This window comes from Anser brachyrhynchus, assembly GCF_964034855.1.
Source record: "Anser brachyrhynchus genome assembly, chromosome: W".
In the NCBI taxonomy this organism is placed as follows: Eukaryota; Metazoa; Chordata; class Aves; order Anseriformes; family Anatidae; genus Anser; species Anser brachyrhynchus.
Genome location: NC_137704.1, coordinates 15,297,346 through 15,319,444, shown reverse-complemented (window position 1 = coordinate 15,319,444; position 22,099 = coordinate 15,297,346). Strand labels below are relative to the sequence as shown.

The 22,099-nt window shown below is 44.8% G+C and overlaps 1 protein-coding gene across 3 annotated transcripts in view; it reads right to left on the bottom strand.

Moving 5' to 3' along the window:
• LOC308184778 (guanine nucleotide-binding protein G(q) subunit alpha-like) overlaps positions 1-19,839 on the bottom strand; it is a 135,435-nt gene extending 115,596 nt beyond the window's left edge. The window contains exons 1-3 of one of the 3 annotated variants that reach the window (XM_080572318.1): positions 19,754-19,839; positions 19,069-19,213; positions 698-882 (exon numbers count right to left, since the gene is read on the bottom strand). In XM_080572318.1, coding sequence (XP_080428444.1) covers positions 698-882; positions 19,069-19,204 — 321 coding nt within the window. In that variant the 5' untranslated portion in view covers positions 19,205-19,213; positions 19,754-19,839. The other 2 variants (XM_080572317.1, XM_080572319.1) reach the window with 2 other exon arrangements.
• Positions 19,840-22,099: the final 2,260 nt, after the last annotated feature.

Genomic DNA, 22,099 nt, shown 5'->3' with positions numbered 1-22,099 from the left:
GCAGCAGGAGCTGGGAGGGGACAGACCCAGGACAGCTGACCCAAACTGGCCAAAGGGGTATTCCATACCATCTGACGTCATGCTAAACAATATATAGGGGTGGCTAGCCGGGGGGGGGTGGGGGGGCCGGCTGCTCGGGGATAGGCTGGGCATCGGTCAGTGGGTGGTGAGCAATTGCATTGTGCATCACTTGTTTCGTACACATTATTATTAGTTGTACTATTATCAATATTATTGTTATTATTATTTTCCTGTCTTAATAAACTGTCTTTATCTCAACTCACAGGCTTCACTTTCCCGTTTCTCTCCCCCATCCCAGAGAGGGAGGGGGGAGGGTGAGCAAACGGCTGTGTGGTGTTAAGCTGCCAGCCGGGTTAAACCACAACAACATGGAATGGGAGGAAAGGAAAAGAGGCAACTCAAGTCACAGGCAAATGCCAGCCTGCTCTTAACCCCTTAACCCTCTTGCTATGACAACCCTCCCACCCCCAGATATCTTCTTAAGAGCAGCACCTCTGTGCTGTCAGAGCAGTGCAAATGGCAGGGAAGTCAAGGCAGGACTGGAAGAAGCCCTTTTCTTCTAAATTTTAGGTAGAATATAATTTGTACACGATGTATAATTTTTAGAGACCTTCAGTACGCTCCCTAAAGGTAAAAGAGGAAAAGCTTCAGCTATGGAAATAAACAAAAATCTCACCTTATTATGTTCATATTTGTATGGTATTTTGAGGGTATCCATGGCTCTGATCATGGCCTGCATTGCTGTAAATATATTCTGGTACACCAGTTTTGTAAAGCCCCTTTTGTCTTCATCAGAGTAACCTGATCCGTGGATGATTCTCATCTGTTTGATGAACGTGCTTTTGCCACTCTCTCCTGTGCCTGCAAGACAAATAAGAAGAATATACTTCAGCCACTGGACAGAGAGATGACTTTTCTGCACAAAGCAGACAGCTTGTTCAGTGCAGGACAGAACATTGTCAAGTGGTTACGTTGCTTACATGGTGACTACAAGGACAAGTTAAACATCAAAACAGCAGTATTATAGTAACAACTGAAGCAACACCGAATTAAAACTTTTATTTTGAAGACAAAATAGAAATAGAAATAGATAGCAATGAGCTAGTTAATAGCTAATAACTAAAACAAAATATACACTCCAAAATATCTATAATATACCATTGCGTATTTAAAATTATAACCATATAACCATAAATCCCCATTCCTGAAGATATAGTTCTCAACAACATCTAATGTTGGGGAATTACTATGATAGGTTTTTACTCATAGAGTAAGAAAAAGAAATCTTGCTTGGCCAACCTTCAGGACATTATGATAAGCAACAATTGGTATACAACCAATACATAAATGTTAGAAAGGCAATTAGTTCTATATAATTACAGTTCTGCAATCTTTACCTCAGAAACATATAAAATCCATTTTAATTAAAATTTGGCTCATATTTTTTAATGGGCAGTCATTCCTTCCTTTAAATTTCTTTGCATCTTTGTACTTTACACAAAGCACAAATAATAAGTTTTTAAGTTAACATTCTGAATGTTTGTAAATTTAAAGTTAAGATCTGCTTGTTGGGAATTTCACAGAATATATCACGCAGCATTTTTTTCTTTGGCCCAATTCAGTGACCTCATCCTCTGTGATTAGGAGAGCTTATCTAAGCAAACATATGAATAATTTATAAAGAGAAATCGAAATTTAGAACGAACAGTTGCACAGCCATATGAATGCTGTATGTTTGCCTAGCTACTTAGCCCTCCACAAAATGCAATGCATTTACCTGCATGCAGTGCTTCTCAGCCTTTCAGCCTGGATTCATGCCATAATACTTGGCTCCTAGGACAAAGGAAGCCTTATGCTTTACATGATGTTTTTGGTGTCTCAGAGTAGAGTATTACACAAGCAATGCAATGCAATGTTAAAGCACAATGCTGCGCTGGCAACCCTTAAGTCCTTCTGAGGTAGCACATTGCAAAATCTAACCTGGAAGCCTCTAAAATCTTTTGCCTTTACCATGGACTTCGTTTTGAAACCTTCAGCCCCATCTCCCACGTGTAGAAAACAAACTTCTAAAACAAGTCTTCCTTACACACGCATTCCCAGAAAGTCAAGCACAATGTTAGATACAGAGCACCAAATACACAGACCATCTCTGCAAGGTACTGACTGGCCACCAGGATGTAATCTACCAGAGGGGAAAGAACATGACTTCTCAAGTTTATAAAATTACAGACTTAGGCAATACAGAACTACTGCATACTAAAAATAGGTTTTGGCTACCCTTAGATCTCAGTTTTTCCCTTTCTCTGAAACCTACACAATGGAGTCATGTTTTTATATATGAAGTGAAATAAAATAGCATATCACACATTCTGTAATATTTTTCAGTTTTTCCCACAAAGATATACTCCACATATTTAGTACAAAAGTCTGAGAAACCATAAAGCACAGAATAGAATCATAGAAACTTAGAATGGCTCAGTGTCCTGGGTCTGGCTGGGATGGAGTTAACTTTCCCTGCAGCAGCCTATAGAGTGCTGTGCTCTGCACTTGTAGCTGGAACAGCACTGGCATCACTCCAGTGTTTTGTCTATTGCTGTGCAATACTGGTACCACATCAGGACTCCCTCCAACCCCCCAAGAGCCAGCAGGCTGGGGGTGGGCAAGTGATGGGGAGGGGACATCACTAGGGCAACTGACCTAAACTGACCAAAGGGATATTCCATGCCATATGATGTCACACTCAGAAATAAAAGGTGGGAAAGGGGAAAGAGAGGGGGGGCTCTCGTGGAAGAGTCTGTCCTCCCAAACAACCGCTACGTGTACTGAGGCCCTGCTTCCCAGGACGTGGCCGAACATCGCTCACTGATGGGAAGTAGAGAGTAAATGCTTTTCTCTCTCTGTGCTTCCACGTGGCCTTTGTTGTGTTTTTTCTTCTTCCCTCTTCCTTTTCCCTTTAATTAAATAATCCTTATCTCAAACCTTGAGCCCTTTGTGTCGTATTTTCTCCCTTCCCCTTTTAGGAGGGGGAGCAAGAGAGTGGCCGTGGTGGAACTCGGCTGCCCACCTGAGTAAAAAACCACGCTCGGGTAGGAAGGGACCTTAAAGATCATCTAGTTTCAACCCCCCTACAATGGGCAGGGATGCCACCCACTAGATCAGGGTGCCCAGGGCCTCGACCAGCCTGGTATTGAACACCTCCAGGGATGAGGCATCCACAACCTCTCTGGGCAAGCTCTTCCAGTGCCTCACCAACCTCTGAGTGAAGAATTTCCTCCTGACCTCTATTCTAAATCTCCCCTCTTTTAGTTTAAAGCCATTTCCCTTTGCCCTGCCATTGTCTGCCTGATCAAAAAGTTTTTCTCCATCTTTTTTATAACCCCCCTTTCAGTACTGAAAAGCCACAAGAAGGTCAACCCAGAGCTTTCTCTTCTGTAGGCTGAACAGACCCAACTCTCTCAGCCTTTCTTCATAGGAGAGGTGCTCCAGCCACATGGTCGTCTTCATGGCCCTCCTCTGGACCTTCTCTAGCAGATGCACATCCTTCTTATGCTGGAAGCCCCAAACCTGGATGCAGTACTCCAAGTAGGGACTCATGAGGGCAGAGTAGAGGGGGACAATCACCTCCCTCAACCTGCTGGCCACTCCTGTTGTCATCAGGCCCCATAGACTTGTACTTGTTTAGTTTCATCACGTGGTCCCGAACTTGCTCTTTGCTTAGAGTGGGTGGGACTTTGCTCCCCCAGCCACAGAATCCCTTCCTTTTATTCTTCGCATCCCTTACCAAGCTCACTTCCATCCGTGCCTTGGCTTGGTGCTTGGTGCCATGACCACTTCCTTGGGGAGCCTGTTCCAGTGCCTGACCACCCTCTCAGTGAATAACTGTTTCCTAATATCCAATCAGAACCTCCCCTGATGCAGCTTCATGCCGTTCCCTCAGGTTCTATCTCTGGTCACCAGAGAGAAGAAATTGGCACTTTCCCCTCTGCTCCCCATCACGAGGAAGCTGTAAACCACAGTGAGGTCACCCCTCAATCTTCTCTTCTCTAAGCTGAACAAACCAAGTATCCTCAGCTGCTCCTCATATATCTTTCACTCTAGACCCTTCACCATCATAATTAATCAATTAATTAGGTTACCATATAAATTTTCTACAGTCTAACATGGAAAACAATATTTTGCCTGGTAAAATTATGGAAATTATCCTGGGAGTTATTGAAGTGCACCTGGGGGACAAAGAAGTCATTGGTCCCAGCCAACATGGGTTCACAAGGGGTAGGTCCTGTTTGACTAACTTGATTTCTTCTTATGAAAAGATCACCCATCTAATCGATCAAGGGAAACCAGCTGATGTGATCTTTTTGGATTTCAGTAAAGCTTTCAACACAGTTTCCCATAGATTCCTGCTGGACAAAATGTCCAGCATACAGCTAAATAAAAGCATCATACAATGGGTGAACAATTGGCTGACGGGCAGGGCTCAAAGGGTTATGGTAAATGGGGTTACATCTGGCTGGCGGCCAGTCACCAGTGGGGTCCCTCAAGGATCCATTTTAGGGCCGCTTCTTTTCAGTGTTTTCATAAACGATTTGGATGTAGGACTAGAGGGTGTTTTGAGTAAATTTGCTGATGATACTAAGCTGGGAGGAGTTGCTGACTCTGTTGAGGGTGGAAAGGCCTTGCAGAGAGATCTGGACAGACTGGAGAGCTGGGCGATCACCAACCACATGAAGTTTAACAAGAGCAAGTGCCAGGTCCTGCACCTGGGAAGGGGCAACCCTGGCTATACGTACAGACTGGGCGATGAGATGCTGGAGAGCAGCCCTGCAGAGAGGGATCTGGGGGTTTTGGCTGATAGCAAGCTGAATATGAACCAGCAGTGTGTCCTGGTAGCCAGGAGGGCCAACCGTATCCTGGGGTGCATCAAGCACGGCATCGCTAGTCGGTCGAGGGAAGTGATTGTCCCGCTCTACTCTGCGCTGGTGCGGCCTCACCTCGAGTACTGTGTGCAGTTTTGGGCACCACAGTACAAAAAGGATGTGAAACTGTTGGAGAGCGTCCAGAGGAGGGCGACAAAGATGGTGAAGGGCCTAGAGGGGAAGAGGTATGAGGAGCGGCTGAGGTCACTTGGCCTGTTCAGCCTGGAAAAGAGGAGGCTGAGGGGAGACCTCATCACAGTCTACAGCTTCCTCACGACAGGGAGTGGAGGGGCAGGCACTGATCTATTCTCTTTAGTGACCAGTGATAGGACCCGAGGGAATGGAGTCAAGCTGCGACAGGGGAGGTTCAGGCTGAATATCAGGAAGAGGTTCTTCACCAGGAGGGTTGTCGCACACTGGAACAGGCTCCCCAGGGACACAGTCACTGCACCAAGCCTGTTGGAGTTTAAGAAGCATTTGGAGTATGCTCTTAGTGATATGGTCTGAATTTTTGTGTAGACCTGCGTAGTGCCAGGAGTTGGACTTGATGATCCTTGTGGGTCCCTTCCAACTCGGGATATTCTGTGATTCTATGATTATATAAACAAGGCAAAAGACATCTGAAACACCATTAATGGATTAGAAAATTTAAAATATATAAAGCCTTTGTAAAACACTTCTGATAAATGCGTACTGCCAAATCATGTCGAGCTTTTCATCCACCAGAACCCCCAGGTCCTTCTCTGCAGAGCTGCTCTCAGCGAGTTCTTTTCCCACTCTATACTCACGTCTGGGATTGACCCAACCCAGGTGCAGCACCTTGCACTTTGACTTGTTGAATCTCATTAGGTTCACATGGGCACACTTTTCTAGCTTGTCCATGTGCCTTTGGATGGCATCCCTTCTTTCTCTTGTATAGACTGCACCACTCAGCTTGGTGTCATCTGCAAACTTGCTGAGGGTGCACTCGATCCCACTGTCTATGTTGTTGATAGAGATATTAAACAGTACCGGTCCCAATACAGACCCCTGAAGGACAGCACTCATCACTGGCCTCCACCTGGACATAAAGCCATTGACCACCACTCTCTGGGTGCGACCTTCAAGCCAATTCCTTATCTACTCAATGTTCTGCGCTTCAAATCCATCTCTCTCCAGTTTGGAGATCAGGATGTCATGTGGGACCATATCAAAGGCCTTACAGAAGTCCAGGTAGATGACATTGGTTGGTCTTCCCTTATCAACTGATGCAGTGACTCCACCATAAAAGGCCGCCAGATTGGTCAGGCACAACTTGCCCTTAGTGAAGCCATGATGGCTGTCTCGGATCACTTCCTTGTCTTCCAAGTGCCTTGACATTGCTTCCAGGAGGATCTTTCTGATGATCTTCCTAGGCACAGAGGTTGAGGCTCACCAGTCTGTAGTTCCCCGGGTCCTCCTTTCTACCCTTTTTAAAAATGGGAGTGATGTTTCCCTTTTCCCAGTCACCAGGGACTTCGCCTGACTGCCAGGACTTTTCTAATATGATGGAGAGAGTCTTTGCAACTATATCAGCCGATTCCCTCAGGACCCTGGGATGCATGTCATCAGGCCCCATAGACTTGTACCTGTTCAGTTTCATCAGGTGGTCTCAAACCTGCTGTTCGCTTACAGTGGGTGGGACTTTGCTCCTCCAGCCTCCATCTATGGGTTCAGGGAAATGAAAGACTTGAGAATCCTAACTGGCAGTGAAGACTGAGGCAAAGAAGTTGTTGAGTACCCTCAGCCTTCTCCATGTCTGTCATTACTAGTTCTCCCTTCTCATTTATCAGAGGAGGAACACTCTCCTTGGCCTTTCTTTTCTGGCCAATGTTCCTATAGAATCCCTTCTTGTTATTTTTTGTATCCCTTGCCAAGATCAGTTCCATCTGTGCCTTGGCCTTCCTGATCCAATCCCTACACATCCAGACTGCATCCCTGTAATCTTCCCAGGCCACGTGTCCCTACTTCCAGTGCCTGTGCATTTCCTTCTTGTGCCTCAGTTCAACTAATATCAATGTTATTCATTTTATCATCTCATTTATGACCTCTGTAATGCATTTTGAGATCTTTTGGTAAAACATACAAAAAAAGCAACGCTATATTATATAATACAAAATCTAAATGTCAGTATTTGCTTTGTAGAGCTGTGAGTTCAGGAAGATTTTTATCATATTGAATGTGGATTTATCAGTTCTCTTTCCAGAGGTGTGGGTTGTTTTTTTCTTAATTAGTCTGCTTAGAGTAATTAACAGAATTAGGATGTGCCTCCAAAATTTAGCCGCGTTCTTGTCATAGAAAGCAATAGCAAAGGCATAACAGCTGAAAGTATCTAAAGTCACAGAAAGACTGATTAATTTTATTGTTTGTCCTTTCAGTATTTCCTTCTTGTGCCTCAGTTTGTCCAGCAGGTCCTTGCACAGCCATCCCGGTTGTCTGCCCTCCCTGACCGCTTTCATACACAGGGGGATGGAGAGTTCTTGTGCTCTGAGGAAAACATCCTTAAAGAGTTGCCAGCTCTGCTCAGCTCCTTTGTCCCTGAGGACAGTGTTCCAGGGGATCTTGTCCACTAGGTCTTTAAACATCTGGAAGTTCGCTCTTTGGAAGTTCAGGGTCCTGACTTTGCTCTTTGCCAAGCCCATATGCCTCAAGATCACAAACTCAACCAGGGCATGGTCACTGCAGCCCAGACTGCCTCCAGATAACTATCCTCAGGATAACTCCAAGAGTCTCCTGGATTGCTTACAGCCTGCTGTGTAGCTTTTCCAGCAGACATCTGGGGGGATGAAGTGACCCGTCAGGATGAGAGCATGCAAGCATCACGCTTCTTGTAGCTGAAGGAAGGCCTCATCCCAAAAGGGTACTAGTGGGCTTCTGGCATAGCTGCCTTAGAGACAGAGGACATTAAACAGTTGTCTACCTTGCCCGGTCTCTCGGAGGACCCTTCTGTTGTGGGGTTGCTGAAGGTCGAAGAACAGCAGGTGCCAATCTCTACCACAGTGATGCACCAGCAGCAATATCGCACCAACCGAGACTCCCCGATTCCCATCCATAAACTGATTCATTAACTGGAGAGCAAAGGAGCGATCAGCAAGACTAACTCACACTTTATTGGTATCATAGAATCATTAAGGTTCGAAAAGACCTCCAAGATCATCTCTTCCAACTGTCCCCCTACCAGCAATGTCACCCACTAAACCACATCCCTAAGCACCACATCCAACCTCCAACCTTAAACACCCCCAGGGACAGTGACTGCACCACTTCCCTGGCCAACCCCTTCCAATGCCTGACTACTCTTTCTGAGAAGAAATATCTCATAATTTCGCAACTTGAGGCCATTCCCTCTAATCCTATCACTGGATATCTGCGAGAAGAGGCCGACCCTCAGCGCCCCACAACCTCCTTCCAGGTACAGAGCTGTAACGTCTCCCCTGACCCTCCTCTTCTCCAGACTAAAGAAACCCAGTTCGCTCAGCTGCTCCTCATAGGACTTGTGTTCCAGGCCCTTCACCAGCTTTGTAGCCCTTCTCTGGACACGTTCCAGGGCCTCGATGTCCTTCTTGTAGTGAGGGGCCCAAAAGTGAATGCAGTACTCGAGGTGCAGCCTCACCAGAGCAGAATACAGGGGGACGATCACCTCCCTGGCCCTGCTGGCTACACTATTCCTGGTACAAGCCAGGATGCCGTTGGCCTTCTTGGCCACCAGGGCACACTGTCGGCTCATGTTCAAGCGACCATTGACCAACACCCCCAGATACTTTTCCTCTACAACTCTCTAACAACTGTGTCCCAAACGTGTAGAGTTGCATGGGATTGTTGTGACCAAAGTGTAGGACCAGGGACTTGGCCTTGTTGAACCTTATTGAACTATATGGCCAGTGTGAAAGTCTCATGGTGAGTGGAGGCAAACAGTGGACTATCATGGCCTGAATGAAGTCACGCCACCACTGAGTGATGCAGTGCCGGACATGCTAGAACTCCAGTACGAACTGGAACAAAGGCAGCCAAGTGGTACGCCACAATTGATATCGCTAATGCATTTTTCTCCATCCCTGCAGAGTGCAGGCCACAGTTTGCTTTCACTTGGAGGGCAGTCCAATACACCTGGAATCGGCTGCCCCAGGGGTGGAAACACAGCCCTACCATTTGCCATGGACTGATCCAGTCTGCGCTGGAACAGGGGGAAGCTCTTGAACACCTGCAGTACATTGATCACAACAATGTGTGGGGTGACACAGCAGAAGACGTTTTCAAGAAAGGGAAGAAAATAGTCCAAATCCTTCTGAAGGCTGGTTTTGCCATAAAACAAGATAAAGTCAAAAGATGTGCGAAGATCTATTTTTTAGGAATAAAATGGCATGATGGATGTCATCAAACCCCAAAGGATGTGATCAACAAAATAACAGCTATGTCTCCACCAACTAGCAAAAAAGAAACACAAACTTTCCTAGTTTTTTTTGAGTTTTTGGAGAATGCACATTCCAATTTACAGTCTGATTATAAACCCACTCTATCTAGTAACCCATAAGAAGAACGATTTCAAATGGGTCCCAGAGCAATGACAAGCCTTTGAACAAATTAAACGGGAGATAGTTCATGCAGTAGCCCTTGGGCCAGTCCAAGCAGGACAAGATGTAAAGAATGTGCTTTAGGCTGAAGCCAGGGAGAACAGCCCCAACTGCAGCCTCTGACAGCCTGGGGAAACTCAAGGTCAACCCCTTGGGTTTTGGAGGCGGGGATACACAGGATCTGAAGCCTGCAACCGAGAAAGAGATATTGGCAGCATATGAAGGGGTTTGATCTGCTTCGGAAGTGGTTCGTACTGAATCACAGCTCCTATAGCACCCCGACTGCCAGTACTGGGCTGGATGTTCAAAGGACTGGCCCCATCTACAACATCATGCAACTGATGCTACATGGAGAAAGTGTATTGCACTGATCACTCAGCAGGCTCGAATAGGAAATCCCAGTTGCACAGGACTCCTGGAAGTGATTGTGGACTGGCCAGAAGGCAAATATTTTGGGATATCACTGGAGGAGGAGGTGGTCCAACCTGGGCCACCCATCTGCGCTGCTGCACTGTCGTAAGATATTGCCACCCGGGGAGAGATCCTGGTTATAAAAGTACGCCATGTAGATGCTCACGTGCCCAAGGATCGGGCTACTGAAGAACATCAAAACAACCAGCAGGTGGATCAGGCTGCTAAGATTGAAGTGGCTCAGGTGGACCTGGACTGGCAACATAAAGGTGAATTATTGATAGCCCGATGGGCCCATGACACCTCAGGCCATCAAGGTAGAGATGCAACATACAGATGGGCTCGTGATCGAGGGGTGGACCTGACCATGGACACTATAGCACAGGTTATTCATGATTGTGAAACATGTGCTGCAGTCAAGCAAGCCAAGCGGTCAAAGCCTCTTTGGTATGGAGGACGATGGCTGAAATATAAATATGGAGAGGCCTGGCAGATTGATTACATCACACTCCCTCAAACCCGCAGCAGCAAGCGCCACGTACTTACAGTGGTGGAAGCAACCACCGGATGGCTGGAAACATATCCTGTGCCCCATGCCACCGCCCGGAACACTATCCTGGGCCTTGAAAAGCAAGTCCTATGGTGACATGGCACCCCAGAAAGAATTGAGTCAGATAATGGGACTCATTTCCAAAACAACCTCATAGACACTTGGGCCAAAGAACATGGTATTGAGTGGGTGTATCACATCCCCTATCATGCACCAGCCTCTGGGAAAGTTGAACGATACAATGGATTGTTAAAGACTACACTGACGGCAACAGGTGCTGGGACATTCAAAAATTGGGATACACATTTAGCAAAGGCCACCTGGTTAGTCAATACTAGGGGATCTGCCAACCGTGCTGGACCTGCCCAATCAAACCTGTTCTGTAATGTAGAAGGGCATAAATTTCCTATAGTGCATGTAAGGAACATGCTGGGGAAAAGAGTCTGGGCTACTCCTGCCTCAGGAAAAGACAAACCCATTTGTGGGATTGCTTTTGCTCAGGTACCTGGACACATGGTGGGTAATGATAACAACAAATGAATTTTTATAGAACTGGACAAACACAGCTGTGCAATGGAACCAGAACGAGCTCCGAAGTGTAACAAGCCAACATCACGCACCATCTCTTCTGCCCTGAAAGACTGCTGTGACAGATGGAGCCTGAAGTCAGTCACAGACTAAAAAAAGTCAGCGGACATTTTATACACATATATCCCAATTAATCACCACTTCTCATATATCAGAAAATCTGGGACCCAATCATGACATAAATGGTATGGAATAAGGGGTGGATATCTGTCCTGGTTCCAGTTAGGACAGAGTTAATTTTCCCTCATAGTAGCTGGTAGGGTGCTATGTTTTGGATTAGGATGAGAAGAGCGCTGATAACATGCTGATGTTTTAATTGTTGCAGAGCAGTGCTTACACCAAGCCAAGGACTTTTCAGCTTCTCGCTCTGTCCTGCCAGCGGGCAGGCTGGGGGTACAGCAGGAGCTGGGAGGGGACAGACCCAGGACAGCTGACCCAAACTGGCCAAAGGGGTATTCCATACCATCTGACGTCATGCTGAATAATGAATACGAGGTGGATGGCCGGGGTGAGAGGATCAGCTGCTCAGGGATAGGCTGGGCATTGGTCAGCGGGTGGTAAGCAATTGCATTATGCATCACTTGTTTTGTATACATTATTAACAGTATTACTATTATCATTATTATTTTCCTTTATTTTCTATCCTAATAAGCTGTCTTTATCTCAACCCATAAGGTTTCACTTTTTTTTCCTATTCTCCCCCCCATCCCACAGAGGGGGGCTTGGGGAGGGTAAGCAAACTACTTTGTGGTGTTTAGCTACCAGCCAGGTTAAATCACAACACAGTGCATTGGCTTTTTTGTCATGCTTGCTGGTATTTTGATGTGCAAAACACAGGTCTTAAGGGGAGGTGTTCTTTTTGTTTGAAATACTACATGTTTATGAAGCAACATGTGGGATGAGTATCCTTTCATTCTCTATGTGTTACAGAAGCAAACAGGTAGGAGGTAAACCATTTGAATTAACATTAATTGCAACTGATTTTAGTTATCTTTGGAACTTTTTTTCGGGGGAGGATTTTTTTTTCCTTATACCTGTTTTAACTGAATGAAAGATTCACATGCAGAACTTGGGGAATTAGCAAAGACATAGACTTTAAAACAACCGACCAACCAAACAAAAAACAAACAAACCAAAACAAGCCCTAAACCTTGAAGAGGCAGAAGACCAACCAACCAACAAACTCCCTGTCCTTCTGTAATCTGAAATACCTATGCAAATAGACAGTCTCCTCAACTTATATAAGTAGGTAAACTGTTACTATACTTCAGTTGTATGCACACAGCTTAAAAAAGGTGATATTGGATAGCATATTTTAATTGGCTATTTTCTTTGCTCTTCATTAAAGCAGGAAATGTAATTATTTTGAAAGCATTGCAACCTTTTCTTATTATCTTTTATTGAGCCATCTGTATACTAACAATTAACACTTGAAAATAATTTTAGGTAGTTGCTAAAGTATATGTTTACAACTAGAAAAGGAACAAATACTTAATATGTTTCTTGTTGTTTGTTCAGTGAAACTAGATTGGTAAGTATCTCTTTGGAGAAGCTGTTTCTAAGGTTGTCTAATTTGACTCTTGAAGATAAACATTGATATATTCTATCATATATAGACATACATCCATACCTAATGATAAGGAGAGGTGCTCCTTAATCATCTTGGTGGTCCTCCATTGGACTTTTTCCAGTATGCCCATGTCTCTCTTGTACTGAGAGGCCCAGAACTGAATGCAGGACTCCAGGTATGGCCTTACCAATGCTGAGAAGAGGAGAAGGATCACCTCTCTTGACCTGCTGGTGATACTTTGCCTAATGCAGCCAGGAATACTATTAGCCATGAATACTGTTAAATGAGATAAACCCATGTCCTTCAGTATTAATGTGATATTACACTTTGGAAAGTTTTAAAAGTTACTGGGGAAGTTCCACAAACAATTTTTTTTTTCTTTTCAGGCTTAATTTAAGGTTAAATCATAAGTGTTCTGAAAGCACATTGCTTCCCCCAATGAATAATGTTGATACAGAGGCTAAACTGAAAGGTGATTATTGACAGATTTTTATCCTTTGTGCATTTTGTGCCAGCGTGGTGAAGATCCCGCTGACTGGAAGAGGAAAAACATAACCCCCATTTTCAAAAAAGGAAAAAAGGAAGACCCAGGCAACTACAAGGCCAGTCAGTCTCACTGCTGTGTCTAGCAAAACCATGGAGCAGATCCTCCTGGAAACTATGCTAAAGCACATGGAAAATAAGGAGGGGATGGGTGACAGCCAACGTGGCTTCACTAACGGCAGATCACACCTGACAAGTCTGGTGGCCTTCTATGATGGGGTTACAGCACTGGCAGATAGAGGAAGAGCAACTGACATCATCTACCTGGACTTGAGCAAAGCATTTGACACTGTCCCCCATGATATCCTTGTCTCTAAATTAGAGACACGGATTTGATGGATGGGCCACTCAGTGGGTAAGGAATTGGTTGGATGGTTGCTTTCAAAGAGTTGAGGTCAACAGCTCAGTGTCCAAGTGGAGACCAAGTGCTGTTCCTGAGGGGTCGGTATTGGGACCAGCACTGTTTAACATCTTTGTCGGTGATATGGACAGTGAGACTGAGTGCCAAAGGCACCAAGCTGGGTGGTGTGGTTGACATGCTGGAGGGAAGGGACGCCACCCAGAGGGACCTGGACAAGCTTGAGAGGTGGGCCTGCGCGAACCTCATGAGGTTCAACAAGGCCAAGTGCAAGGTCCTATATTTGGGCTGGGGCAATCCCAAGCACAAATACAGGCTGGGAAGATAATGGATTGAGAGCAGCCCTGATGAGAAGGGCCTGTAGGTGTTGGTGAATGAGAAGCTCAATATGAGCCAGCAATGTGCACTTGCAGCCCAGAAAGCCAACGGTATCCTGGGCTGCATCAGAAGAAGCATGGCCAGCAGGTCAATGGAGATGATTTTCCCCCTCTGCTCTTATCAGACCCTATCTGGAGTACTGCATACTACTCTAGGGCCCCCTGCACAAGAAGGACATGGATGTGTTAGAATGAGTCCAGAGGAGGGCCACAAAGGTGATCAAAGGACCAGAGAACCTCTCCTATGAAGATAGGTTGAGGGAGTTGGGGTTGTTCGGACAGGAGAAGAGAATGCTTCAGGGAGACCTTAGAACAGCCTTCTAGTAGCTCAAGGCCTACAGAAAAGCTGGGGAGGGGCTCTTCATCAGGGATTATAGTGATAGGACAAAGTAATGGCTTTAAACTAAAAAAAGGTAGATTTAGATTACCTATAAGGAAGAAATTCTTTACTCTGAGGTTGGTGAGGCACTGGTGGAGGTGCAGACAGCTGGGATGCCAAGGTGCAGCTGCAGACAGCTGGGACAGCTACTTCATTGAAGTGAAATGGACCGTATTTGGATGCAACCGAATACCTGCCAATAGATCAAGGGGCATGCTCAACTCTATTTAACACAGCTATTAACAGCAAAATTGAATGTGTAGTGGGTTTACGTGGCAAGGTTTTGGTAGCAGGGGGGCTGCAGGGGCGGCTTCCGTGAGAAGAATCTAGAAGCTGCCCCATGTTAGGTAAGGGCCCCACTGCTGACCAGAGACAAGCCAATAAGTGATGTTGTTTTGCACCTCTGTGAGAGCATATTTAAGACAGGGGAAAAAAAATAAAAACACTACTACACAGCAGCTGGGAGACTGAGAGGAGTGAGAAACAGCCTTGCAGACACCAAGGTCAGTGAAGAAGGAGGGGGAGGAGGTGCTCCAGGAACCAGAGCTGAAGTCCCCTGTGGCCTGTGGTAAGGACCATGGTGAAGCAGGCTGTCCCCCTGCAGCCCATGGAGTACCACGCTGGAGCAGGGTTCCACACTACAGCCCGTGGAGGAGACCACGGTGGAGCAGGTGGACCTGCACCGACAGAGGCTGCAGCCTGTGGAGGACCCCCACCAGAGCAGATTCCGGGCCAAACCTGTAGCCCATGGAGAGGAGACCACATAGGAGCAGGTGACCTGGCAGGAGCTGCTGCCCGTAGGGGACCCAGGCTGGAGCAGTGTGCTCCTGACGGATGGACCCCGTGGTACGGACCCATATTTGGAGCAGTTCTTGAAGAGCTGCTACCTGTGGGAAGCCCACACAGGATCAGTTCGGGAAGGACTGCATCCCCTGGGAGGGACCCCACAGTGCAGGGGATGAGAGTGACCGTGAAGGAACAGTGGAGATGAAGTGCTATAGACTGACTGCAATCCCCATTCCCCCGCACCGCTTGGGGGGAGGAGGTGGAAGAGGGTGGATGTGGGAAAGGTGTTTTTGGTTTCTTTCCTTTGTTTCTCACTTCTCTACCTTGTTAGTAATAGGCAATAAATCTTACTACCTCCCTACTCTGAGTCTGTTTTGCCCGTTACGATAATTGTTGAGCGATCTCCCTGTCCTTATCTCAAACCTTGAGCCCTTTTCATCGTATTTTCTCCCCCTTCCTCTTTGAGGAGGGGGAAATGAGAAAGCAGCTGTGGTGGAACTCAGCTGCCCACCCGAGTAAAACCACCACAACACGTAATCTGTGAGTACCTAATGATGATACTTCAGATTTACTATGAAACCAGTTGTTTTGATTCTTCCAAATCATAAATTTAAAAATGCTAGTATACAGAGTAAATTTGAACAGGCAGGTATAACAGAGTTACATGAGTTAAAGTTCAGTGGGGTCCTGCTCATGGCCAAGATAGACTTAACTTTCCTCATAGTAGCTGGTATGGTGTTTTGTTTTGGATTTAGGGTGAAAATAGTTTTGATAACACACTGATGTTTTAGCTGTTCCTGAGCAGTGCTTACACTGCATCAAGGATTTTTTTTTTTTTTTGCTTCTTATGCTGCCCCACTGTCATGGTTTTGACTGGGACAGAGTTAGTTTTCTAACAACAATGCTTTCAGTTGTTGCAGAGCAGTCCTTGATTCTCCAAGCACTTCTTTTTGCTTTTTATGCTGCTGTCAGCAAGGAGGCTTGGGGAGCACCAGAAGCTGGGAGGGGACACAGCCAGGACTAGCGACCCAGGCTGACCAAAGTGATTCCATACCATATGACATCATGCTTGGTAATAAAAGCTAGAGTAAAGAAGAAGGAAGGGGGTAGGCGTTCAGAGCAATATGATGGCATTTGTCTTCCCAAGAAACCATTACACGTGATGAGCCCTGCTTTCCTGGAAGTGGCTGAGTATCTGCCTGCTGATGGCAAGTAGCAAATGAATTCCTTGTTTTGCTTTGCTTGCACATGCTGCTTTTGTTTTACCTAGTAAACTGTTTTTGTCTCAACCCATGAGTTCTCTCACTTCTGCCTTTCTGATCCTCTCCCCCATCCCACCTAGGGAGAGTAAGTGACTGGCTACATGGCACTTAGCTGCCTGCCAGGTTAAACCACACCAGGTTTTACAAAGCATTCTGCAGGCATGAAATCTGGAAGAGTTTGAATAATACAGGAGATTAAAACCAAATTCAGTATATGACTGAATTTGTTCCAAAGTACCTTAAATATTACATCTAAGTCGCAGTGGCTAAACTATTACCATGTCCTTGTAATACACTTCAATGCATATGTCTGAGTTTTAATTTCTTAAAATTACAATAATTAAAAAAAAATGCTTAATTTTAAAACAGATTAGAACAGGACAATGATGTGCAATACAGTACCTAGAAGTGGTATTTTAATGTTTACTTTAAAAATAAACCATCTCCATGATTAATCTTACTGTGCAAAATAAGTTTTCCAGAAATGACTTAACATTTTAAACTCTTTGATCCCACGAAAAGTAAAAAGATATTAACACACAAGAAGGGTGTATATGGCACAGTACATGTCACAAAGTAACAATAACCTACAGTTAGGAAGGAAGTATTTCATTTTGCAAGGAAGCACTATAATTTATGCAAGTTAAGGAGGTTAAAAAAAAATCCTCTTTTGTGACACAGATTTTTTTCTTTATACTTGCTACATGTGTATTTGTATATACATCTAATTTTTAAGCAAGAAAATAAACATGGCATAGATTTGCTCATTTGTTCCTTAAAACCTTCAGAGTTAATACCTTTTACTTTGCACTTGCAAAAAATTTTAAGTGCATGCAGTCAATTAACACAGCTCAAATTAAGCTGTGTTAGTTCTCTCCTTACAATGAAACAGATATACCTTTATCCCATGTTCAGAAGTCTGTAACACACTTAGGCTTTTCAGTCCAACAACACTTTTTAAACGGGGGACTGAGAAGTCAGCACTTTTGAGAAAAGTTTGCTAACATTTACATAAAATAAAGTTAAAACAATACTACTACTTTAAGTTTTGAGGGAAAGAGACATGTAATAGGACAGTAGAAGTCTAGTCAATTAAAAAAAGGATGTCTTGAAGCAGTTTCAGATATTCATGTTCCCAACCTCACCATTTTAATGAATATTTTCATATTTTTTTGAAGTGGTTTTGTCCTTGAACCAAATCTCTGAATGATGCTAATATATATCCCACAGAGAAGGGATTTAATGTTTCATGCATTTGGAAAAAAAATAAAAACACTTGGGAGAAACCTCTAGCATTACAACAAGAAAAATCAGGAAAATGCAGAAACAGTTTTGACCTGAGTAACAAATGTGCCATCTACCTCTCCTGAAGCAAACATATAGTTAAATAATTATACTTAAACATCTATAAAATTAAACAAATCCAAGGTGTCTTCTATTTTATCTTGGTCTTGGATTTTGAAACAGCAGCTAACACTTTCACCAACCAAAATTAGGCCAAAATGAGACAACGTTATTACTGGTAGCATTATACCTGTCTCCACCCATCTTTTTTTTTTTTTTTCTAAACACCAGTTAAGAAACCCAACACCCTTCTCCATATACAGAAGACCAACTGTAATATTTAATGTAGGAAATAGGACATACATGAGCAAGCATTTAAATAAAACCTGACTTTTCAATGAGGTAAGGAGAGATGAAAGGAAAAGGCAGTTTATTCCCCCAATGTAAGTCACTACTTTCATGCACGTGACCCAAGACAAACATCCCACATCCATTTGAAACATCCCCATTCATCCACACACCAGACACTGGTGCATACATATTTCAAGACCTGCTAGTCTAAGGAAGAAGCTGTATTACCCCAGGAACTACACAACATAGTAGAGCACATCAGATATGGACAACTGCATTTTAATTCAAAAGGCTTATCTTAACACAAGCCAAACTCCTATCAAACAAACAATGCCTTTGCACACTCGTGGCTCCAAAATAACCACCTCTATTTTAATTAAAGAGAAATGATACAATAGATTTTATTTCCTAAACACTAGATGGATTCCAAAGGTATTAAAAATCCTGCTAACCTCCAGCATACTTCAGGTTACTCTTGAGCTTCATGCATGCATCTGGGGCTTTGATTTCTTCTTTTGCTTTTGAAATCGGTCTGGGCATAAACCCCTTATCCCAGCTGACCTCATGAAATAAAAATGAGGATAAAAAAAATTGCAACCGGTGACCCAACAACCTTTCCAAGGCTCACAGAACAACGCAGATATTAAAGCCTGTCACCATCAGTCTGCAAAGCAACTTCCCTTCTAGTCCTTTCCTTAACCTGCTGCCTTACATCACTTTCCTACACCCATCATCAGCGATCTCTCTCCCTCTCCAGCCTTCCTTTCCCTCTCCATTTTGGAAGGCCGGGTTTCTTTGCATATCAAACCCACCCACAGGAACCAGTTATTTATCCAACTACAAGCGCCTCGGCGAAGCCTGTATGCGAGTGCGCACACACAACACGGAGGCGGAGGAACGTCCCCGCTGCCAACGACACGGCCACTCCGCGGCGAAGGTAGCAAGTGCCCAGACCGCGACCGAACCCGACCGCGCCATGTAACACACAGGCGGGACCAGCCAGAAGGAGCCTGAGGCAGCGATGGCTAGGCTGCACCTCCAGCGGCACTTCAGGCGTATCTGCTGGGGACAACCCGCACTCACCCAGCAGAAGCAGCTTCAGCTCCCGGCGGGCGTCCCGCTTGTCCCGACGCAGCTGCCGCTCGATCTCGTCATTAATCCGCCGGGCTTCCTTGGCTTCCTCACTCAGGCAGCACGCCATGATGGACTCCAAAGTCATTCTTCGTAACTGCTTCAGACACAACCCCCACCCCCCGTAAAAACGTATGCTCGCGCACACACCCACCACCACAGCACTAGCCCTAGGGGACACAGACGTTCTCTGCCCGAGAGATCCAACCTGGGCACTGAAGGGTAAGCACAGAGCTGTCTCGATACCACACACGGGCACGGAAAAAGCGACAGCCCTCCCAGCAGCACAGATCCCGCGTTCCCTGCCTCTAAATAGCGACCGCTTTCAACTCCTTCTCTCCTCTAAATCATACACCAAACAACGTATAAGCAACCCCTGGAGAAGCCCTTGCAGCGCTACCTACACGAGACGAGCTACTCAGTACAGCTACCCCTCCTTCCCTCACTGCTTCCTCCTACTGCAACCAACGCAGTCCCCAAACGTCCCCCACCACCACCCTCCGAAGTAACCACCTCCCACGGAAATCCTAATGGCTGCTAATCCTGTCTTTCTCTTCCTCCGCCCCGCCCTCATCCGTCTCTCTCCGTCCGAAAGCGAGAGTTCGGCTCCTCCAAAAGCAGGCAAGCCCGACGTCACCTGGCAATCTCAGTACGTGTCTGTAGAGAGAACTTCTTTACGGTAGGCCTTTATTCACGGTACGGTCGCCCGTCCCTCTCGCGGGGAGAGCTGGTACTGGAGAGCCGTCGCAGCTTGTTCCTCTTACAAGGAAGAGAAGAGAGAAAGTAAGTACGGCTAGAGCATGTACAGCATGAACCCAGTTTGCTAGGGTTTTCAATAGCTTGGCTCTGTAGGCATGGTTAGGCAGAAATACGGCGAACTCTCTCTTCTACTGGCTCTCTCACTCTTTCACACCGCTGCGTGTCGGGAGTGGAATTAAGCTAACTCTGGGATGCTGTGTCTGACCAAGTCTGGTCCTTGAAGGTCTCACCTACCAGGCCCACAGCTGTCGGGAAGGGGAATATGGATGGTTTCTCACACCAAACAGCCATGTGAAACAGCCTTATTTGTAAAATACAGTATTTTATCTGTAAAATAAATTATACTTGTGAAATATAATTCTCTTATTTGTAAAATAGAGTAACTTACACGAGGAGAGAAGTGTCTTCCCTTGCTTATAAGAGCCTAATGTTCTATTGTCATGAGTATATTGTATTTTATATTCTGTTGTTGTGACTTTTATTCAACCAATGCTTTTAACTGCCATCCTTTTTCCCAACCCCAAACCAGCTTGCCTTCAATTACAGTACTAGAAAATATTTTAATGTGACCTTTAGCATCACTCAGAGTGGTGGCACTCAATTCAGTGGATGTATTGTGTTCTAGTTCTTGTGAATTTGTGAAATCTCTGCAAAATTCTCCCACCTGTCATTACCTTTTTTCCACCTCCACATTAAATTAGCTGTTTGGGAAGGTTGAAAAATCTTCCAAGAAAGTCATAGTAGTCTATTAAGTAGGTAGAGGGTTGCATCACTATATCTAGCTTATTGTGTGTTGTCCTTTCCAGCACCTATTGTCCTCTGTTTTGAAAATCATGTCTTCTTTCTTACACCTGTTCATATACTGACAATATGAATTAAGTAGAGCCTACCATAAGGCATAAGACTAAGAGAGAATTAAAAAATGAAAATGCAATAATCAATACAATAATATAGTTATCAGTTTTAGTGTGAATCTATAGAATAATAGAGTAGTTTAGGTTGGAAGGGACCTTAAAGATCATCTAGTTCCAACCCCTCTGCCATGGGCTGGAATACCTTCCAATAGGTCCGGTTGCCTAATGCCCCATCCAACCTGGCCTTGAATACTTCCAGGGAGGGGGCATCCACAACTTCTCAGGGCAACCTGTTCCAGTGCCTCGCCACCCTCAGAGTAAATAATTTCTTCCTTATATCTAAACTAAATTTGTCCTCTTTTAGTTTAAAGCCATTACTCCTTGTCCTATCACTATACTCCCTGACAAAGAGTCCCTCCCTAGCTTTCTTGTAGGCCCCCTTTAGGTACTGAAAGGAAATATTATATATACACAAAGCCATTTAAAAAAAAATATATTTTTAGAAGTATGCTTATTCCAGTAAATATGTGAATTTTAGTCTACATTTTATAATCCTATTATTATTAAAAATGATATCTCAGTATGAGTGAGCATCTTCTCTATTTACCTGATGTGGATTTTAAAATTTATATGCATGTAAGTATATGTATGTATTTATCTCCATCCCAGATTACTGTGTTAATTTCAGCAATAAAGATTTCTATACACTGAGTTATAGACTGGGTAAATGTAAAAATGCAAATAAGTAACCAAATGGAAAAAGATTTTCTTCATGAAATAAATTCTCAACACATCAGAATTTCTTTCTGCCCTGGTTTTGTCTGGGATAGAGTTAATTTTCCTCCTAGTAGCTGGTAGGGTGCTGTGTTTTGGATTTAGGATGAGAATAATGCTGATAACACACTGATGTTTAGTTGTTGCAGAGCAGTACTTACACTAAGTCAAGGACTTTTCTGCTTCTCATACCACTCTGCCAGAAAGAAGGCTGGGGTTCATGAGGAGCTGGGAGGGGACAGACCCAGGACAACTGACCCAAACTGGCCAAAGGGATATTCCATACCATATGACATCATGCTGACAAATTAAATATGGGGTGGGGGGCGCCGCTGTTCAGGAACAAGCTGGTCACTGGTCAGCAGGTGGTAAGCAATTGCATTATACATCGCTTGCTTTCTGCATTCTATTATTATTATTACCCCTCCTTTTCTGTCTTATTAAACTGTTTTTATTTTAACCCATGAGCTTTTACCTTTTCTTTTTTTTTTCCTCACGATTCTGTCCTCCATCCCACTGGGGGGGGGGGGGGTTGAGCAAACGCATGCGTGGTGCTTAGCTGCCTGCCTGGTTAAACCACAACAGCTCCTAAAAGC